The sequence below is a fragment of the Chelonoidis abingdonii genome, chromosome 3 (genome assembly GCF_003597395.2).
Source record: "Chelonoidis abingdonii isolate Lonesome George chromosome 3, CheloAbing_2.0, whole genome shotgun sequence".
Classification (NCBI taxonomy): domain Eukaryota; kingdom Metazoa; phylum Chordata; order Testudines; family Testudinidae; genus Chelonoidis; species Chelonoidis abingdonii.
Window position 1 is genome coordinate 94,563,557 of NC_133771.1, and position 23,372 is coordinate 94,586,928.

The 23,372-nt window shown below is 38.1% G+C and overlaps 2 protein-coding genes across 4 annotated transcripts in view; one reads left to right on the forward strand and one right to left on the reverse strand.

Annotated features, from left to right (window-relative positions):
• CEP85L (centrosomal protein 85L) overlaps window positions 1-23,372 on the reverse strand; it is a 185,620-nt gene that overhangs the window by 69,569 nt on the left and 92,679 nt on the right. The gene's annotated exons all lie outside the window — the stretch shown is intronic.
• On the forward strand, window positions 676-11,264 carry PLN (phospholamban). Of its 2 annotated transcripts, XM_032780538.2 has the most exons (3): window positions 676-842; window positions 2,444-2,515; window positions 10,217-11,264. In XM_032780538.2, exon 3 carries the CDS (start codon window positions 10,342-10,344, stop codon window positions 10,498-10,500), a length of 159 nt encoding a protein of 52 aa, XP_032636429.1. In that variant the 5' UTR covers window positions 676-842; window positions 2,444-2,515; window positions 10,217-10,341; the 3' UTR covers window positions 10,501-11,264. The 2 variants fall into 2 exon arrangements, with proteins under 2 accessions (XP_032636429.1, XP_032636428.1); XM_032780537.2 differs by lacking the exon at window positions 2,444-2,515.

Here is a 23,372-nt window from a genome sequence, read left to right on the forward strand (position 1 = left end):
GCTTAAAGCATCTCAGTTTGTCTGGGGCAAAATACTGCCCTACATCTAGTCTGTGGGTGTGGAGATCTTGAAATGAAGCACAACCTGCATCAGTTCCTCTGCGGTGGGGAAGGAAAGCTTTGGAGAACACAAGGATACTCATATTGTGACTAAAGAGGATAGTGACCAGGTGTATAACACCACTAAAAGCTACACACACCACATACCTTAGTAAATCCTTTTTAACAAAGGAAAATGATTCAAAGCTTGTGAAGATGCTCAAGACCCATAAGGAAAAAAAATTAATTTATATGAAAGCAAAATATTAAAAAAGGGAGATTTTTATTATGGGGACGTATTTGTCATTGTTGTAGCAAATTCACCATTTTGAAGAATTTTCTAGAGAGTTTTCTTAATTAATTACAATTTTATATAAGTTACTAAAAATACTACATATCTGCATACAGCCTTATCTCCATGTTTCCAAACACTGGATGATATCATTGCTCAAGTTCTTCAGTTCATGGCCATGCAGACTGCTTTCCTCCTGTCCACTTTCTTAAAGAATGTGGCAAAAACAAACAAAAAAAACCCCATTTCCCCAGTGCTAACATTACTGCTATAATGAGTTTAGATGAGCAACTGCCCTGCACTAAAAGGCCATGTTGTAACCAATCACAACTTCTGAATTCCTGCATGACATCATGAGCCCTGCCTCAAACTTCTGTTATTTTTTCCTCCACCTTCTTCAATTGTTCCTACAAACTTGGCGACAGGCAGACAAGTTGCCAGAGAAGTCCAGACAAAGTTTCCCACAGCTCAGAACACATTATCTTACAATTCACTAATAATCATCATCAGAGGTAAGGGATCTCTTCTTATTACAATTATGTTTTAGTTTTCCAAACTAAACTGCTCTATGCAAAATTAGCAGCCTGTATTGTAAATGCTTGTTTAAAATAAAACCCAACCCTTACAGCTGCTTTTTTAAAAAAAAAAAAAAAAAAAAAAAAAGTGGAGAGATTTTAGGCATTACTGTTCCAAGCCAAAAAATAGTGCAATGGAAAAAATAAGGACGGTAGTCTTGTTTTTAAAAATCATTAGCTTCTTCTTTTTAATATGAAGCTATGTTTTCCTTGGGGAACAGATTAAGCAAACATCACCACAACACCATAAGTCTTAATGATTTCTCCCACACCCTCTACTCAGGTTTTTGTTGGCAGTTGCTTTTGTTTTAAAACTCAAACCAAATTTTTCTCGTCATCAAAAAGTAAAATTTTATTCAAGATTTACATTACTGTTTTTTGGTTTTGAGGGTTTCTACTTTTAGTTTAGTTGCTCACTAGCAACCCAACATAAGGAAAGTTCACCTTCCTATTCTTAAATCAGAAAAACTAATTCACTTTTAGCACATTTTTACAAGACTTTTTTTTAAAAATTAAACATATGATATATATAGACCCCCTATTTTGATTATAAAGGAGGGTTAAAATGCTGATCCTTAATCATTCTGTAGTATTCAAATTTTAATGTAAAAATACACTATGTCTCAGTTCTAAAATCTTTTTAAGGCTTCTTTTTTTTCTGATGGCCAACATAACCTGAACTTACCTTTTTTATGATATCTTAACTTCTGAATCCATTAGTTTCATTGAAATACAATGGCACAAAAGATTCTTAATACCTATCAGGAAAATACAGCTAACAGTCTCGATATCAAAAGTAATTTTTATAAATAAGGTATCCTTCTCATCCATCGTTGAGAAAAGTGTTCGGGCACTGTACAAAACAAAAACAAACCCACATAGAGAGTTTTAGCTGTTATAAAGGGTCAGATTTTAAAAAGACATATAAAAGCAAAAATACACTTTATTAAAGAAAGGAAATGAGTAAAATAAAGGATATGTCTGGTAAACAGGAACATTTGTCACTTCTTACGTTTGTTTTTGTATTTTCATGTTAGTTTATTCTGTTGAGAAATCCAAGGATCCATGCATGACTGCATGAGTCTAGTAATCTGATGATAATTTTCTTAAACAACAGGGAGAAATCTATAATAGTTTTTTTTTGGAAGTCAGGAGACTACAAAACACAAAAATGGACTCCGTACATTATAAACCTGTATCTGTTCTAAGAGTAGCAGTGTATTTCTATCGATATATACCTCATATATGCATGTTTACATTTTAGGATAAGATCCATGAATACCAGAGTTCTACTGTATATTTTGTATTTAAAAGTATATTCTCCCAACACTCTTGGGAGTGCTGGAATGCAATTCCATTAACATTACTGAGACTTGTGTGCAATGTATTCATCAAGAATTTACCCATATATTTGTATTTGGACACATCATCCATGTGCAAACGGGAACTGTTTGAACTCTATTCCTGGAACACTTTGATGTTCATATGGTGAACTTTGCAGCATGTAACTAGTTGAAGGCTATGTAATTCTGTTATAGGACTTGTTTCCAGAAGGAAGCAGTAATACTTCTCATTTTGCCTGCAAGAGGCATTTGTCTCAGGACATTTAGGTAACAGCATTTTATTTTCCTTTTAAATGTTTTTATTTAAAACCAAATATTTTGTCTTTTCATACAAAGATGGGGATTTGCTCACACTAAGTACAGAAATTATATTTAAGAAATCAACAAGAAATTTGAGTTATTAAACTGTGTATATAATACACACACAAATGGAACTATAGCACTTAGCTGCCCTGGTATTATTAGACTCTTTATAAAAATACATCCATGGCTACATCAGGTGCAATTCTTGTCTCATGTAAATGGATATAGTTCCACTGGCTTCACTGGAGTTATGCTGATTTACATTAGGTTAGAATGTGGATCATCTATACATAATCTCAATAGCTTGCACAGGTAATAACCCATTTTGTAGATGTCCAAGAATGCTGAGTAACAACAAAAGTATTGGTGATATAAATGAAAAAAATGTTTTTAAACGATGCAAAATGTTACATTTGACTTACAGTTAACAGCAACGATCTGCCTTTGTTTAATTGTCTGATTCCTTATAAATATTTAGAGACAGTTTTGTAAATACTGTACTGCAGAAGGGAAAATTAATGAGTGTTTCATAGATGTCTAGAGACAAGTTACATCCTATGTAGAACATCACTGCTCTAAAATTCATTAATTTAGATGCTTTAGAATACAAAAAAAGCCCTACTGGGGCAGACCAAAGGGTCCATTTAGCCCAGTATACTGTCTTACGACAGTGGCCAGCATCAGGTGCCGCAGAGGGAATGAACAGAACAGGTAATCATCAAATGATCCATTCCCTGTCGCTCATTCCCAGCTTCTGGCAAACAGGGGCTAGGGACACCATCCCTGTCCGTCGTGGCTAATAGCCAGTGATGGACCTATCCTCTATGAACTTATCTAGTTCTTTTTGAACCCTGTTATGGTCTTGGCCCTCACAACATCCTCTGGCAAGGAGTTCCAATGGAACTGTATTTCTTTTTCTGCACGAAAGCTATGAATAGAACTTCCTCAGTGTAGTATTACTGGTAAATGTGAAGCTCATTAAGATGGGCCCATAATTACAGAGAGCAAAAATGTGCTTATTCTTGTACTTTTTAAAACATCAGCATGTGACAAATGCTCCAAACACATCCACATAGGAATAATCAAAACACATTTGTTTTGTTTGTTTTTAATGGCATTAGATCAAACAATAGATGTATGACAGGTGAGGACTGAGCTTTGGAAAGTAGAATCAGGGATATATGTATGCTTCTGGGGATTTGTCTGCATATCAAATCACTTTTTAACCACTTGAACTCACCCCCTACTCCATCTCAACACCAATCTTTTTCATAAGATTATGAAGGAAAAAATTGTTTCTCATTGCTTCATTTTTGCCTCAATTCTATTTTCACTTACTTGGTTTCTATTTCTGTTATCAATTAGTACTACAGTAGCAATTAGAACCCCAACTGCGATTGGAGACCCAGTGCACTAGATGCGGCACACGCACACATTAAGAGAGCTCCATTCCCAAAGAGCTCCGTCTAAACAGACAAGTCAAACAAAACAAATTGGAAAAAGTAAGTGGTATTATTATTCCCTAGGTTTTTAAGATTGGGAATTGATACATAGAGAGATTGAGTGACTTGCCCAAGATCACACAGGAAGTCTATGGCAGAGCTAGGAATTTAACTCAGATTTGAGTCAGCCACAAAACCATTCTACTGGCTGAATATATATAGCAAGATCATTACTAATTTTATTAGATGATGATCAGTATTACCATATGAGACATGCTGGGTGACTTTCAGAAACAAGAATCTAAGCTATGTATGCACAACTAGAACTGCTGCAGACACTGAGTGAGTAAATAGGCATGTATACATATATTTAATTTATCTGTTAGGTATTTATAGGACCCAATCAGTGTAATATTTAGACACTCCAGCCTATGTTGGTCCTCAGCAACCTATGATTTAGGAAGAAGCTCTATCACATTGATTTTGCTGCCGTTCTTGTTCCAGAGGTAAAATAGCTATCTATCAGAATGGGGGGGGGGACCCTGTGCCCCTGAAAATGGCCAACGAAATAGTTGAACTTAGCCTGTTTTATGACATCTTAACCACTGACTCCATTAGCCTGATTTAAATGCCATTGCACAAAAGATTCTTAATACTGGGCAAGAAAATTCAATTAAGATCATCAAATATCATCATCAGAAGACTTATATAAAGTATCCCCCTCATCCATCATTAAATCAAAGTGTATGGAAAATGTACAACAAAAAGCAACCCCAAGCAATTTTAAAATTTGGTCCTTGCTATTTCTGGCAAAATGGACTTCCTCTACTTTTCATGAACTGTTTTCTGTACTCCAGCTTCAGTTCGTCTCTTCATGTTTCTTTACACCCTTGTTTGTCTTTCCCTCTCTGTTCATGTTTGGCCCCTTCATCCCTTTGATCTCCTGCTCCATTTCTCCTCTCCCGTCCCCATAGCCTATTTCTATGTTCCATCTCCCCCTACTGAGACATCTATTTTTGTCTAGTCTCCATCCTTCACACAGTTCTATCCATTTTCTTCCCCCGCAATTCAGCTTCCCTTGTTTGATGTTCAGGCTGCTCCCATCAGATGACTGCCCCACTCGTGGTGTGAGAACAACTTATTGTGCCCACAGTGCTAGTCCTTTCCTACAGCGGGCTGCTCTGACTAGAACTCTTCTGTAGCTGAAACACTTGAATCAGAGAATAAGAATGAATTCCAACCACAGGTTCTACAATACTTGAACAGTGGCACTGGAAACCTCCTATCCTGTGGGTGGATACACAGACATCCAGCTAGTGACCAAAGAGCCAGTGGACCACTGGCAGAGCATTGCTCCACTTCAGAAAATTGCTAGATGCCACTATGAGCCTCTCTAGCACCACACCACCTATAATCTAGTCTTGTTTTTTTAATGAACGCTAGTTTTACTGAACTAACTGGAGCATAAACAGTAGACAGAGGCCCTCTAGTGGTCTATTGAGTTAATGTTCCCTCTTCTTCCTAGACTGAAAAAAAGGAGACTTCAGAAGGACATAGAAAGTTCTCAAAATTAAATGAATTAATACAATCAAAAAGGAGGTTACATATGCTGGGATTAAACAGATTTTTGAGGAACTATAAATAGAGCAAAATCCTCCTGTCAGGGAGGGAAATCAACAGGCAGATCCTCTGCATTGCCTACAGATTTCTATGCATGAACAGAATAGCAAATTGTACTCTTAGTTTTCCTCTTGGATCTGCATGTTGCACATCTAACTGATATCAGGGGCTCCAGTTCTACACTCCCACAGCTAACATTTAGTGTTTAATCCTAGATATCTGACTAGCTCTCTTTTGCTTTTGGTATGAGGTGCCTAGTACCCACTGTCTAATACAAACTGTGACCTTTTAGTTCTTCCTCACCTGAATTTACAGAGAGCATCTCATCTCAACTAGGATTACTGAGATTTCATGTAGGAAGACCAGAGGAACAACAATTAATCTAAAAGTATGTTGTATGCTGGATTATTCTAGATAATAGCTTCCAAAAATATACATAAACCACAGATCACGTAACTCACTAGCATTTTCACTTTGTGGTACTGACGGTCACTAAACCATTCATTTTCAAAAGGAAGCAACTAGGATTACTGCTTTTTGTACCATGCTACCAAAATGAAATTACTGTGAAATACTTCACTACCTATTGTTCATTTCCTGTGCCTGTCTTACTATATTCCATACCCCAAGTTAGTTTGGTTACATGGGAAGATAATAAATTATGCATGTCAAATTCCTTTTTATTTCATTGATATAACTACCACATTTAGTAAATATACAATAGGAAATGGGTAAACTGTGTCTAAAAATCACTGTTTCCAGTGGAGCCAAATTTATCCGGTGTGACCCAAGTGAAGTCAATATACTTATACCTGGAATGAATTTGGCCTACAGGTTTCAACTTTGTTCACAACGGTTTTGAACTTTGTTCACATACCTGCTCTCAGTATGAAGGGTGCCCAGAAATGGATAAAAATAACCACACATAATCACTACAATAATTACTTGTCAACTAGGAGCTCAACAGAGACTGATCTGTTGAACCACTGTAAGACAACAACTGTAAAGTAACCTTAGCATATGGACATGTAGGATCAGCAATTTGGCCTTTTTCCTAAACAAAGAAGTGCGCACAATGTCTTCCAGAAGAGTGAACACACCCATTCAATGATGGAGCCAAAAAAGTTTGTTTCTTGGGCAACGCAGGACAGTACTGCATCTGAACACAATACTACTTGGCACATAAGATCTCAAATATAATTTGCCCTCCTGCTGAAATTCCCACTTTTGGCTTCTGAGGTGTGTGTGTGTACGTACAAGGTTTCGTCATTGTTTTGACCCAAAACATTAGCACCAGTGATCTAAACTTGGGCATTTCTATGCTGTTATCATATACAGCAAGAATAGGCCTTCATTTTCATCACATGATTCTTCAGGATAGAATATTGGATTGTACCTTTTGACCTTGTTTGTTATCCACACACAGCTGTGTTACTGTGTCTATTTCTCCTTATGCATACCTAGGGAAGATTAACAAGCAAGATGTGCATTTGCTAGCTGAAACCAAGCACCTTGTAGGGAAACACATATTGAAGTCTAGACATATAGATCTACATGTAGATCAGAAAACCTCTCCCAACAGAGACGTATTATATAGGGAGAAGACAAGAGCACTCAGAATTGCTTCTGAAACCCCGCTGGTGCTTCTTTAAGAACTTCATATAGGTTCTCTAGCACAGCAACACTAACTACTGAATTCTGAACTCCCTACATCTTGTTCTTCCAGAACATTAAAAACATGAATCTTTTGAAAAATAAGTCCCTTTTGTGTTTAATTATGCCACTATCTCACTTTAAGGGTCCTTTACACAGCCAGAGTGCTATATGAGAATCAAGCCCAACGATTATTTCACTAACAACATTTCCTCTCTCCTTCCAAAGGTTTAAAAAACAAAACAAAACAAAACATTAACAACATTTTTTAATATGACCTTACTAAATGATGGGCCTTCTCTCAATTGTGGTGGCCATTAAATAATGGCACAGCAGGTTGTGATGAAGTAATTCCCAGCAAATATGGTTGTCTGAAGTGTCAATCTTATGCACTGCTTGAACAAACTTGTTTGTGTCAGCATAAACACCTTAGTGCTTGAACTAGCATACCTCTTCTGGAACAGAATAAATATTTTAGTGTATCTCAGCCCCTATTAGGCTAGGCGAATGGATAAACTTTCAGTCAAGTCATCTGAGAATTCTTGCACATCTTGCTTTTACTGCACTTACACAAAAGAGAAACAGACCAGATAAATAACTCAACGGAATATGCCAGGTAAGCACTTTATGCTATACCTGCTTTCATCTATCTAGTATCAAACTAAGCTGAAAAATTAAAGTGTCAACTAAAAATAAGCTCTTGATGTCATATACTGTACTAAAATTGTAGAATCTAATTTTAGGAAAAGATGTCACCACATTCAGCCAACCAAAGCTATTAATATATCTCTGTGCAATCTGATTTTTAAGTCAGTTTTTGAAATGCTATTTCAGTCTTTGATGCTGAAAACAGATCCTGGTCACAGCATACAATACTACTGGATGTGAACTAACAGCCCCTTATCCTCCTCTCCTGTGGACAGATTTTTGAGAAGAGAAAAAAGATAGGTTGAAAGTTTTCATGAAGTTCACTGTACGATATTTCTTATGCATCCTTTTAGCCTGATTGGCAAGCAAATTTATGGATCTGGAGGCTGGATGTGTAATGGAAGCCTCCTTATGCTGCTCTCCATCCACCACCTTTTACAGTCAGGATGGTTCACACAGCAGTTATGATGCCATTTGTGGGATGGTCATTTCTAAGGATTTGTCTTCCCCCACTCTATATGGATGCAATGGCAAGAGTCTATACATCTTAAAATATAACTTTTATCAATAAACTTATTTGGGTCATGAGCAGAGAAAGTATATCTGCCATATAGAGAGACAAGGCAGGTGAGACAATATATTTTATTGTACCAACTTCTGTTGGTGAGAGAGACAAGCTTTCAAGGCACACAGAGCCCTTCTTATACTCCCAGCATCACAGCAAAATGCAAGGTGGAACTGATTGTTTAGCAAAGAGGTTCTCAAACTGGGGGTTGGGACCCCTCGGGGGGTTGTGAGGCTATTATGTGTGGGGTTGTGAGCTGTCAGCTTCCACCCAAACCTTGCTTTGCCTCCAGCATTTATAACGGTGTTAAATATATTAAGAAGTGTTTTTAATTTATAAGGGGGGGGGGGGAGGTCGCACTCATAAGCTTGCTATGTGAAAAGGGTCACCAGTACAAAAGTTTGAGAATCAATCACTGGTTCAGCATTTTATTGTGATGTTGGGAGGACCTTTCCCAGAGCTGAAGAAGAACTGTGTGTGGCTTCAAAGCTTGTCTCTCTCTCACCAACAGAAGTTGGTCCAATAAAAGCGATTACCTTACCCACCTTGTCTCTGTAATATCCTTGGACCGTCACGGCTACAGCTACACTGCATACATAAAGATATATGTAATATAAACAAACATCAAGGGGCAAATTCTCCCTTAGGAGAAAAATATATGGTGAATAAATGTATTTATCCAAGGCCAGCTTAAGGTTACCGTCATTATCATCAATTATTTGTATTCTTCTTGTGCCTAGCAGCCCCAGCCATGGATCAAGCCCTCATTGCGCTAGGTTCTGAACAGACACAACAAAGGGATGGCCCCTTGTCCTGAAGAGCTTACAGCATGTTTTGGGGGCTTTTTAAAAAAAAAAACAAAAAAAACCAACAAAAACACACCCTCAATATAACTTGCATTCCTGAAAGCACTGCATACCTATCTTCTCTTTATTTCTTATAAAAAGCACTTCAAGCAACACTGTATCTACCACTAACAAATTAAAAAGTTATATTTTCCCATGCATTTATTGCAACACCATCCCTCTGCCTTTGGGCATGAAATTTTTAGCGCACGTAAGTACTTTCAGAGAAAAAAAGTCTCGTGTCTCAGATTGCCCGTCCTTCAAGATGATTTTACTAGAAATTCCCCATATCAATGATACGTATTAGACACTGCCACAGCATTTGCTTACACTTGACATTCTTTCTACTTGGAAAGGAAATGCATTAGCAAGATTAGTTTTTCCACTCTCCCTCAAAAATGAAGCACTGAGAAGTTAAATGATTTGTCCAAGGTCACATAAGTAGTCAGTGACACAGCCAGAAAAAGAATCAGAATTTCCTCCTCCATGTCCTGTGGCTTTTATCCACAAGATCATTCTGCCTCCTAATTGGCCAGAACCAACTCCGACTGAAGACATGGGGAGTCTTTCCATAGACTCTGAAGGAAATCAGATTAGGCCCTACTGGACTGATTTGAGAAGTGCTGAACATCCACAAGTCCCATTTCATAAAGGGCCTCCACCTCAGATTTGCAGGCACTCAATAACTCACTCATAAGGTTGCATGTGCAATTCCACTAAGTCTTATCTGTCTTGAAAATCATTTTTAAGTGAAAATAATGTGTAGCACACTGCGGAAAGTAACTTCACTTTTTCTTTCAGGCACTATTATAACATGAATACAATCCGCACATGCACTGATCAAAACACTTTACTTTTGTGTTTCTAACTCTTCACTTTCCTGCTTTCCCAGCTCCACACAGATTCCCTAAACCAAAATCTGAAGATAATAACCACTTTGCACTGTTCCTGACAACTTCTGTTTTTTACCTGCACTTCTTCTAACGCCTGACTTGTGCTCTCTGCTTTCCTGTTGCCATGGAGAAGGTCCAGAACATAACCCGCTCTGCCATGAGAAGGGCCTCAACTATTGAGGTGAACCCACAAGCACGCCAAAAGCTCCAGGACCTCTTTGTAAATTTTTGTCTTATTTTAATATGCCTCTTGCTTATCTGTATCCTTGTGATGCTTCTCTGAAGTTCCACAGAATCTTTGCTTCCCATTGCACTATCCTGTAAGAAAGCCCCACCAAAAGGGAAAAAAAAGAACTAAACAAGAAACTCCCAAGGCAAGAATACCTATGTGAGCAGGTCGAGCAGTTGGACTAAAACAGTCTCGTCAACCACTGCACCATTTTTGGACTAGCCATTGTAAACACATTAAAAAGCACTTCTGTACTGAACAGTGATTTAAAGCCTACTGGTACAAAGCTGTCCATGAACTAACTTGTTTGTTCACCTTGCTAAGAGGCATCTCATGTGAATGTGGTAAATTTGTGCCTTTTTCATGGAAGTAAGAAAGAGCATTAATTGTGTTATTCAATTTGTGGTTCACTTGACTGAAACACTATATTAAAAAAATCCACCTCACTCTTTTGGGCCTGCATGCTTTAAAATTTCACTACAAATCTTTTTAGATATTGGATATATACTTTAATATCTCATAGAAGCCCAGATCAATCCAAAATGATGCACAGGCACATTTAGATTTGAAGGTATTTTTCAAGATGCTACAATGTTACACTGTTAATTGAAATTATTCAACTTGCTCTAATAGTTTATGACTAGAATTTTGAAAAATGAAGTAGAAGCTATTTTAAAGAAACCTTTTCCCTGATATAAATTGTCTCTCTTTTCCCCTATTTAAAGAAGGGGTTTAGAACTGATTATTGGGAAGAAAAGTAATGCCAAAACTTCAATTCTGTCTGGTATCTTTTCACATGACTTGTGACTCAGTTTTAAGAGATATGTCTATTGAAACAAGATGTCATTTGCAGAGAAAGTTTTAATTTGTTTTTCAAGGTATCTAAAGAACCAACCACCCTAGTAAGAGAACAGTATTCACTCACTGTGTTCAGTTGGCTAACTGGATGTTAGAAGGACATTAGAAGCCAAAAGTGTGCCTTGAGTAGGCTTGCCAACTGTCTAATCACACAAACCCAAACACCCCTGCCCCACCCCTTCTCCGAGGCCTCATCTCGCTCACCCTATTTTCCCACTCCCTCTGTCACTCGCTCTCCCCCACCCTCACGCACTTTCACTGGGCTGCAGCAGGGAGTTGGGATGTGGAAGGGGATGCAGGCTCTGGGCTGGGGCCAAGGGTTTTGGAGTGTGGGAGGAGGCTCTGGGATGAGCCTGGGGCAGGGGTGCAGGGTGCAAACTCTGGGAGGGAGTTTGGGTGCAGGAAGGGGCTCAGGCCTGTGGCAGGGGATAGGCGTGTGTGCGCACGTACAAGCTCCAATCAGAAGGCGCTGATCTCGGGTGGCTCCCAGGCGGTGGCTCAGTGGGGCTAAGGCAGGCTCACTGCCTGCCTTGGCCCCGCACCACTCTCGAAAGTGTCTGGCATGTCCCTGTGGCCCAAGGGGATGGCAGGGGTCTCTGCGCACTGCCCATGCCTCGAGCACCGACTCCGCGGCTCCCATTAGTTGTGAAGCGCGGCCAATGGGAGCAGTGGGAGCGGAGCCTGCCTGAGCCCTGCTGCACAACCGACCAGGAGCTGCTTGGAGGTAAGCAAGGCTGGGGGTTCACACGCTGGCCCCACTGCATGCTGCTCCCAGAAGTGGCCAGCACGTCCCTGCCGCCCCCCGACACACTGCCTCTGCCTGCAGGGACTACCCCCAGAGCTCCCATTGGCCGCCATTCCTGACCAATGGGATCTGTGGAGTTGGAGCTCAGGGCATAGGTAGCACACAGAAACCCTTCCCGCCCCTGCAAGATCATGCCGGCCACTTCCGGGAGCAGCGTGGGGCCAGGACAGGCAGGGAGCCTGCATTACCCCACTGCGCTGCCAGACTTTTAGCACCTGAAATCTCCTGGTTTGGCTTCTACTCTACTTTGGAGAGAGAGCCTTGACCAGAGACTCCCACCCAAACCAGGAGGGTTGGCAACCCTAGCCTTGAGAACTCAAGATCCTTTTGTTTTACATAGCTTTAGCAACAGATTATTATCTACCACACTTTACATTTACCATAATTTGCACTAAGAAATGCAATTTCCTTTACATTAGGAAAATTTAATACATAAAATTCAGCATTTATCTGTGTCAGACTTGCTTTTGTATTTGCTATAATAAAAGTAAAAAAGATTTGGGTTTTTTTTATTCTGCAGTCAGGTCATTCCCATTATTCTGACCAAACTTACCCAAGCTGGATACAGTACAAGGAAAAATACTGCTTTTCTTTTGAAGATAACTCACTGCTTATCCAAACCTTTTCTATTTGAGGCAGCTCATCAATAAAGTATTTGAACCAAATTCATCTTCTAGTGAGATCAAGGTGGTCAGAAATAGGTCAGAAAAACACAACATAGGCCTGCTCCCAGCTAGCTGATGATTGGGATGTGTTCTAATGTGATTGTCTAGAATGAAAAGCTACTCATTTGTCATTATATTGTAAATTTTCTACCATGCCTTTTCCCAGGGAAGGTAAATTTTGCAGGCATCAAGAACACAATAAAGCAGTGGTTCACTAACTGGTCCATGGATCATGGCAGTCTATGGACCTCTTGCTAATGGTCTTCAGATAGCTGGCCGTTCACACAGTGCTAGCTTTTCTTGTTTCCAGCAGCCACACACACACAAATATTTTCCCAGTACCAGTTTTCCAAAGGGACATTGTGTGATTGCAAAGGAGGTGGCCCACACTATCCTGGATAGGAAGGGAAGCAGTTTGCACATAATTGTGAGACCTATTAATAAATAGGTCACACAATAAAAAAGTTTGAGAACCTCTGAATTAGAGAATTTATTGATCTCTCAAGAGCAAAACCTTCAACTGAAGCCTATTTGATTCAGCAAGACTTTGTAATACTGAAGTTAAATATCAGTTTCATATGGAAAGTCACTAGAAATTGACAAGGATTATTATGCATTAGATTACAGTTCCCCTCCCCACTTTTTGCCTATCTTTAATATTCAGAAGATCTATTCCAGCAGCATTTAAAGGGAGGAAAAACAAGAATCTAGGGTATCAGCCAAAAACCATTCGTTTTTCAAAGGGCTCTATTCCACTGTAGTCTGTGTGTGCGTCTTCTATTTGACGTCAAAGGGAGTTTCATGCAAACATCAAAGGAGAATAATTTGCCCCAGGAATTAAGGTTACAAAAGCAGGGGTTGATGACACTGAAAATATGGGAAGTCAAACAGAATGAGGAACTAGCCTAATATCTGGTGTGGTGGAAGCCACCATGCCCATATTAAGGTGATGCCCTACCTAGGTAAAGCAGATAGACACACAGGGCAGCAGAAGGATAGAATAAAGTTGGTAACTACAGGCTATAAAAAGAGATAGCTATTATATATTGGCCAATTCAGGCATTGATGGATTCAACTATCCTTCAGCTCCCTTTGTTTTGAAGGACAGTAGTCAATATTGCCTCCTGCATCTCAAGCACATATCAGAATCCTGAATGCACCATTGAAGACTGGTAAAATCATCCCTGTTTCAAAAGGTATTTATAAATATTAGGTTCACATAAAAGCACGTGTGTCCCCTCAGCCTAGTCCCTCTGTTATAACTAAGCATGAATGCCTTATTTTTAGTGAAATTGTAAAAGTAGTGGAGTACAATTTGAAACAAATACCCTTACAATTCTTGTTTGCAAAAACTTACTGTTATTTAAAAATGGTTTATTGGACTATCTAGGTAGAATTTCAATTAAATTAAAAACAAAGATGTGCTATCACATGCAATTTAATGTGACTATAAGAATATTATTCATAATTACAGTGTTTAAGTGATCTCATGATCTATTCCACATCTTTCAGTCCTGCCCCACAAACTCATGAGGGGATTCTAGTAACTGTACAATAACTATTTAAAAGATCTGCCTGTAACATGTGGGGATGTCCCTGAAGAAGAAGCGGGAAAAGACAAAGCTACAAGCCTTTTCAAATGTTTTTGGATATAGGGTTTCTAATTTTAGTTTGCCTTGGTGGGATTTAAAAATATATATATTGAAAATACCCAACATTTAACATTATTGAAAAATTTCTTGAAAATGGTTAGGCCCTCAAGAGGAACCTTTGCATTCTGGGAATTCCTTGTTGGAATAATAGGCTTCAGAGGAATCAGTTTATATTAGAACGCAAACCCTGAAACAAAGAGAATTTTCCTCATACAAATGAAACAGTGAGTCTTAAACAAGAAAAAATGAATTTAAGAAACTAGAAACACTATTAGCATTTTGCAACAATGTAAATCTATAGTGTATACTATAAGATTACATTTGTATCTTGGGATTCTGTTGATATGAAGAATATACGATAACATTTCTATCATACTTTATACCATAAATATCAGTGGAATCTAAAGATAGATAAAACCTTTTTGAAAATTTGGGACATAATATTCTTTGCATAGTTATTTGATCTTTAAAATAAGCATTTTATTGTACTTCTATTTACTAAATATCAAAATTTGAAGATAAAAACTTAATATAAAAGTAAAGAATGTTCAAATGCACTCCAGTTTAGAAAGAAGAGTTAAAGTCATGTGAAAAAACTAAGCAATATAAAGTTTTTTGATTCTCTGTGGTGCTGTTTGTTTTGACTAATGCTATTTGCTTACTTTATTATGCCTAAATGGATTTTAACTAGATTTAATTCACTCAGCATATACAAGCAATCTAGTGAGTAATTAAACTACACTACAGTTCACTCTTTTTATAAGAATAAAAACTCCAAATATCTTAGATGGCTTTGGAAAGTTTTCATTTCTGTATTCAATCAATTGCCGCTGATTTACTGCACACTACCGAATTTGTTTCTAGTTTATCTTACATATAAATAAGGAGAAAAAAAATATAGCAATAATCTTGGATAAGTCCTTCAAAAAAAATGAAAATTCAAGATTCAGTAACTCCTAACTCTAGCACGACTCCACTACAGTCAGCAGAAGTTCCATCCCCAGAAAGAATTTAGTCAGTATCAGAATTATGCTTTTTAAAAAAACTATTTAGAAAGACTCCCTGTTTACAGTCTTTAGGCCAGATAATCAGCTGGTGTAAACTGATGTTACCATTTTACACCTGCTGAAGGTCTGACCCATTTCAGCATTATCTGTTCTGCTCAGAGCAAGTCTAAACCATGAAGCAGTTAAGCTCTGGATAGTTAAAAAAGGGCACCAGTACTTTCACCTTTTCTATGCTAGTTCTGCCAGTGGCTACTGTTGCCACCAAGGGAGCCATCAATGGGAAATCTTGGGGGGGGGGGGGGGGCTTAATAGTCGAGCCGGAGCAGGTCCGGGAGGAGGCTTAAGAGTCGAGCCTCTCACGCCAACACTGCCTGTCGTCCTGAGTAGCCCAACCCGTTGGTGGGGGGGGGGGGGGGAGAAGAAGCTAATGTGGAAAAGGTCTAAATGACACCGTTCTTGCAAAGGTGCATAACCACCACTGTCTCACAATGCAGAATAATCCACAGTGCATAGGTATCTGGTGTAAGCCAGGTTCCACCTACTTGTGGATGCACCAGTACGCACATAGCTATTTACACACACACTGAATTTGGCCTGTGGCATGTTGGTGCCAGATTCTGATATTCGTATTCTCATTAAATAGTACTACGGTGACCAGATTTCCTGTTTTTAAAGGGACAGTCCCTTTTTTTGGGCTTTTTCTTACATACGCACCTATTACCCCCCACCCTCTATCCTGTTTTTTCCACAGTTGCTATCTGGTCACCCTAAATAGTAGTTATGAGACTAGCTCTTTATTTATAATTTTCTAAATTGTCTGAGAAACACTGATAACCATAGTTCAATGTGGTGTTTTGTATCTTCAGTCTGCCCCACCTCTAAAGTTTGTAATGAAATTTCATGTTTTTAAAAATGTCATGATACTTTAGCAATGTTGTAGGTGGTAGTGGGACTCTATAGATAGATAAATAAATCAAAAGCTTGTAATTAAAACTGGTAAATTAAAATGCATTTCTTCGGGGTAGAGGAAGGTACGTCAACATATTTTTATGTCCATAGTGAAAAAACAAAGTATAATGGCATACGTATAGAGACTTTTGTCAAGATCAGTGTTCTCATTAACAATCACCTAAGGTATTTGTAATGGTTTAAACAAGGCTCAACCACTTCTTTTTTCATATCTGGACGATAATTCTTAGACTTTATTTTATAAAAATCAGATATGCTATTTTTAAAAAGGTACAAAAATGCCAAAAAAAGGTACTAGTTTTATGTATTTGACAACCATGAACAATCCTCCTCCCCCCCCCCGCCAAAAAAAAATGGCTTGCCATCTAAATGAAGTTTTGGCATAGTGTTGAGCAATCCTATTTGTTCATGTTTTATTTTTACAATTGCTAAGTTATTAAATTTTTAAATAAACTACTGCATATGTGTTTATTAAAAGCAGTAAAGATGTGACCTGTGCCAGCTCAAAGTAGGCTCTTAATAAGGCTTTTGCAAGGTTGCAATAAATCTTACATAACACATAGTTGGCAAAAATAAGCGGGTGTTGCTCGCTGTGCCACACAATGCTGAAAACCTTAGAAGGGAAGGAATTTTCCCTATTTGCAAAGATGCATTTGACCCATGTTAGGAAATGTTACACTTTTTGAAACTTTAGTGCTCTTCCAAAAAGTTTCAAGCTGCTAGTTTTTGAAATGTAATGGGCCTTAACGGAAGTTTCAGCCCCATTATTATTACCTGTACATTCCATAAGTGACCTTGACAAGAGCTGTGCCTGGACAGCACCACCAGTTTTTTGTTTTTAAATAAAATTGCTATATAATCCCCATTTCTTTTACTATGGATCTGTTCCTTAGAAGAGCAGTAGCAAAACAGGAGATATCAGTTAAGTCAAACAAGTTATCTTTCCAAACTAGCTGCTCTTTGCAGAAAGTAGAGGATTAACATTAGCAATCACAAGAGTTTAAATTATTATTGTGAACAAACAATTTTCTCTTAGGTGGCAGAAACTGAGGACAGGCAGAAAACGAGAACAAGATGAAATACATGCGAATCCCAATTTCTTACTACTGCAGCTGAACCAACAGCAGCTACAATCAAGAATTCAGTTGCAAGCACAAGGTCAGACTAGTGCAGAGTATGGATCTTGCTAACAACAGAGGCCTCAACTTGCTACTCAATTTCCTGCTTATTGTTATGGTTCTGGTGCTCATGTTTATCCTTGTGAAACTCATGTGAATCTCGAGGTTCTGCTTTTTTTGCAATGATAACTTAACACTTCAAACTATCTGAACATGTAAAGATTGCATAAGCTAGAGAAGTGTCTCTAAAGTATATGATTATTACGTGCTCGTGTATCTACTCTACAGCAAAATAGCTTAAAAGAAAAACAATCAACACACTTGCTGAAGGCTAAGGGGAGTGTATAGTTCCATGCTGATGACAAAAGGACACTGTATCTAAGCACACACAGTACTCTTGCCACTGATATAATAAACTGATTACTTGTGTTTAAACAACTAAGAATCAAAGGCAGGAGTCTTCTAGGAGTACAATCTCTGCAAAGAGGATAAGAGAAATAAAAAAAAATGGAATCTCCACCGGGCGGCCTCTCTGAAGAAAACTGAAACACAGGCCTCAAAAGGACAAGAGAGATGTCTAAAGCTGATTGATGGCAAGTATCAGATTACGTACGGAAAAGAAAAACAATGTTGTTGTGGCTATTCAAAGGCAAATCCCACCATCTGGTCACAGGATTTGTCATGCATGTTCAAATATAAAAAATTAATAACTGCAGCTTTTTAAAAGACGCACCATCCACTGCAGCATTTGAAAAAAAAAAAAAAACACCTCAACAAGCAGTTCTATTATCCATCAATATTGAAAGAATTTCACCTATCACCAGCTGTTAAGCTTAAAATTTTGAGCAACAAGGTAATATAAAATAGAGAACACTATCAAGTCTCACTCTACTTCAGTCTCTCTGAAGTTTGCTGAAAGTCTCATGCAATAGTAGATGGGATGGCCTGGATACTTACAATTAAAGCTTTTCACTGTTGTCTACAAATGAAGTATGTGCAATAAATATTTAAACAACTTTTCTAAAAATCAAAAAGACTTATATAGCAACAAGCTGTAAAGTCAATAGCTATTCTATGTTGACACAGTATTGTCAATTTCTATATCGACTATTAGTGTATGTTTCAAAGAGGAAAAAGTTACCCAGCTGCTTCATAATAAGCACTTTATCATATTTTGTTTGATATTTTGGAGGATATTCTGCTTTTATAAAATGTCTGTACATTCATATACAAGGGATCTAAATTATAGCAAAGGGTTCGTTCAATGTTTCGATTAACCCTTTAGAGCGTCAGTGAGTAGGCACATTACCATAACATGAAGTAAACCAAATCCAAACAAACATACAAACTGATCCAATTATCTAATGACATGCCTATTCACAGATATGCTGCATATATTGCTTTAGAATGTACTGTGTGTGTGTGTATATATATAAAAACAACTACAGCTATCTAAGAGTTTGTATCAAAAGAGACAATTTGAAAAAAAAAAAAGGAAAAAATGGTGACTCTATGGGTTGTATTTATATTTCGCTTTTTATCCGAAATCACTTTACAAACAAAGCATACAAGAATCTCACCACTCTCCACTAATGCGTAGCTACCTCTGGGGTGGAATGAAACAACTGTTTATCCCAGTGATACTACACAAGTTTGAGACAGATAAAACATACAGCTTTAACTAGACAGAATATAAATTTGTATGAGCTACTGGGAGTAACATCCTTCTGCAGCAAACAGAGGCATAATACTTTTACTGATCAAAAATGGTCAGGATTGGATTTACACATCAGCCATCAGCACGTATTGAAACCCAGTCCCACATATTTATTATATTAAGATGAATCCCTAGTTGTCAAATCCCAAGACCACTTACTTCACAATCAACAGAATATAAAAAGCAACTTCAGTGAGGCACAACAATGAATATTAATTAAACTAAAAGTGACTGCAGTTTTTAGCATGAAAAATTCTCTCTGAAAATAGCATTTAATTAAAATTTAAATTTTCTGTGGGGAAATGTTGATTTTGAGAAAAGGATTTCAATTTTTTGATCAAGTGGGATGAAAATAAAAATATTATAAGTTGACATTTCAAAATGAAACTTGCTTCATTTCAAAATGTCAATTTGAAGAGAATGGTATCATTTCAACATGTCAGATTGTTTTGCTCATAAATGTAGACATTTAGTTGAATATTTCCAATTCACAAGTTGAAATATTTTGATTTGCAAAACGTTGGGATATTTTGACTTTCCATTCTGATTTGGAATGCAAACTAATTATGAATTGTCTAAATTTCCCAAGAGACGAAAATCTCATTTCCTGACCAGCTCTAATATTAACCTATGCATGCTCTAAACAGAGAGGAGGGCTAAGCACCTTGTTAATGGAAAATGGCAAAAAGACAAATTAAGGCGAAAGCCAGACTATTGAGTAATTTCCATCCAGCACAGATGTAGCCTCCCAGATGAACTGGTGCAGTATACTAAACTCAAGTGTAATTGCAGTATGAAACAAAACAAAAAACACACACACACAAACAGAGCATGATACAATGAGAGCACTGGGGGGAAGAGGGGGTGGTAGGATGTGTGGTGTGGACATCGACCTGGCTTCAGCACAGAGTCAGCTTCACTTTATACAGCCGCCCTGGGGCCAGTCCCAGTTTACACAAGGCAGTGAGACCCCACCCAGGAAATGGTGGGGGAGGGGGCTCCACTCATCATCAAAATCCAGCTGCTCAGACTGGGGAGAAGGCCAGCATGAGCCAGCACCCGACCCTGCTCCCCTTAGTGCCTGGAGAACCAACCCCTCCTCAGAGTTTTCTTTGGGCCGCTGTAGCTCTGACCTCTTCGTGCCATGATGTGGCCAGGAATGGTAGCACCATGATGCAGGTCTCGGCCTATGGAGCTGCATGTTGTTTCTTGTGCAAAGGAGCAAACATGGCTCCTCCAGTTATTCCTGCAGGATGTTTCTGCATCCTTGGTTTCAAGATTTCTGTGGGTCCAACTGAACCCATGAACTCCTGCTAAAGCCACCCTGCCTTCCACCTATTATATCAATACTAGAGGCAGATGCAAGTCAGAGTAGTCTAAAGAAGCCTCTTTTCACCAAGCAAGAAAGAGTCCTGTGGCACCTTAAAGACTAACAGATATATTGGAGCATAAGCATTTGTGGGTGAATACGCATGCATCTGACAAAGTGGGTATTCACCCACGAAAGCTTATGCTCCGATACATATGTTAGTCTATAAGTGCCACAGGACTCTTTGTTGCTTTTTACAGATCCAGACTAACATGGCTACGCCTCTGATTCTTTTCACCAAGTATACAAACATGTTCTTCCAAAGACACCTAGTGCATAGTACGAATACACAGGTGTGCAACCTTCTGAAACATTTCTTACTGTATGTTCTCCTGCAGTTTTCAAGACCAAGTATTTTCATTTTAAATCTTATTTCTAGTGCTGCTGTACAGCATTCAGCTCTATAATCAACCGTATCAAGGTTTGAGAAACTACTATTCACAAATACTCATAGTCAAACCTTTCAGAGCCTTAAGGGGCATATTTCTTCACTCCAAATTCTATGCCCGGCTTCCAGATGAATCAATGGGAGCCTTGGGTCATGCATCTGAGGCTAAAATTTTGCCCTAAGAGGTGCCCAATGCTGCAGCACTTTCCTGTGGAAAAAAAGTTACCTAAAGTTGGGATTTCTGTGTGCTGGAATGTTAGGCATCAGTAGGGAATAACTAAGCGCAATACCTGATGGCATGGAAATATAGTGTGGATCTTTCTAGCTCACTAAGAAAACGTTAACCTTATGTTTAAAAAAAATCTGCTTCTTGAACGTCTGTTTATACCTTAGATTAAAGGATTTGATGAGAGAGATGCCCTCAGAACAGCACATGTTGGTGAAGACAACCTCCAGAATGCTCCCATGCTGTTACTGAGTATCAGAGAAACACTTAAACTAGTAACCTCCCCTGAAATTTGTTTCACAATGCATGTGTAGATATTATAGCCTGAGGTGAACATCTTATAATCTCTTCAAAGTAATATGCATCTCCTTTGAAAATCTAATCCGTTGATTCACATCACTATATATTATATATATATATATATATAAGATGCTTTCCACATAGCCAGAGGTTGAGTACAGAATGTGTTTAATAAGCCAATTTTTCTGCACACACTTTCTGATGTAATGTTCAGGGCAAGTTATTGTTCTATCTACATTCTTAGTCAAAAATAAATTTGGTTATAATTTTGTGTTATTTTCTTTAATGTAGAAACAGCGTATGTGAGTTCTCTCTGCCTGCTCTAAAAATCACTGCATTTCAATCAGTACACACACTGTACTTCCAAGCAGATGGCACATTTCTTATTGCACTGTTAAAAGATTTTCACCATCAGCAAAAATGATCTCTAGTGTCATGAAATGAAACTCCTAACTCTGAAAAGATAAATAAGGTTTATCATCCTGTTATTGTATTGTACACAGTATCACTGCTTTACTATTTTTTTTTTTAATAAAACTTTTTACAAGATTTTTAATTTTTCAGAAACAGTAGCAAATCAACTTCAGGATATTCTGCTGTTTGGACAGTATTTAATATGTAAAATAGCATTACAAATAAATAAATTTTATTGCAGAAACATTTTAAGGTTGTTGCAATAAGATGATTTTAAAACAGCAACAAATTCTCATTGAATCGTTAAAAGAAGGAAATTCTTCCCTCTCCTTCAAACACTGCTACAATGCTTCTAAAAGGCTTCTAAAACACCCCCCTACCCACATTTCCCCATTCTTCAAGTGTTCCTCATGTGGCCACAAGTACAACCTCTCACTTGCAAGAGACCAGATAGGCTTTTAAATGTGATCTATAGACATCACCCATTAATCAGCTGTATAAGTGCTTCTGCTGCTGTTAAGCAATGCTCCCATTGTACTCCAAACAATTGTGCACAGTTCCTCAGTATTCCCACCCTGTGCTAGCCACAAGTGTCAGAGTAAGGGCTTGTCGACACGTAGAGCAGTACAGCTGCACTGTTGTAGTGCTTAGTGAAGACACTACCTATGCTGATGGGAGAGCTGCTCCCGTCGGCTTAGGTACTCCACTTCTCCGAGAGGTAGTAGCTATGCCAATGGGAGAAGCCCAGCATACATTTGTAGTGCAGACCAGAGCTAAGTAGCTCGGCAATCAAATGCTGGTCTCCTCCGTGTCAGTTCAGAACGCTTCTGCTAAAGCTACAGCCTGACATAGGGAACTGAATTTTTAAATAATAATTGGAGAGAAATGGGCTCCAAAAGAAGTAAAAAACTGGGAATTTAAGAAAGACAAAGTTTTAAACAAAATATTGTCTTAGATTTGTTATGATCTTGAAAATCTGAACAGTAGAAGCATCAGTGAGCTTAGCCAAAGAGGTAACTATTGTTTGTGTTCCCTGTGCTTCTTCTGTCCTTGAACACAAATTATTCTGAACTGTGTTGACATCAGTATTTGCAAACAGATATGCATGTAAATGGATATATTTTGAAATAATAATTATAATGTATGTAATGCTTTATTTTTTGTTAAACAGTTTTAAATTTCACCTTCACACAAAATAGAGGGGGACAATCTTGAATGCTTACATTTTTTTTAGAAAAACAGCAGAGGTTACGAAGTGATAACATGTCAATATTAATTATCAGAGTGGGGTTTATAAATTAGGATATTAGTTACATTTATGAAGTAACCAATCTTGACATTGGTGAGGGTCATTGTCTACTATGAATCTTTTTCAAATCAAAAGGAAATGGAGTTTCCTTAAAAATCAGTTCAGATTATAAAGTCCATTTGAGCATAT

What these genes read in the sequence shown, in the direction of transcription:
- PLN (XM_032780538.2), top strand. Translation starts at nt 10,342, where the DNA reads ATGGAGAAGGTCCAGAACATAACCCGCTCTGCCATGAGAAGGGCCTCA.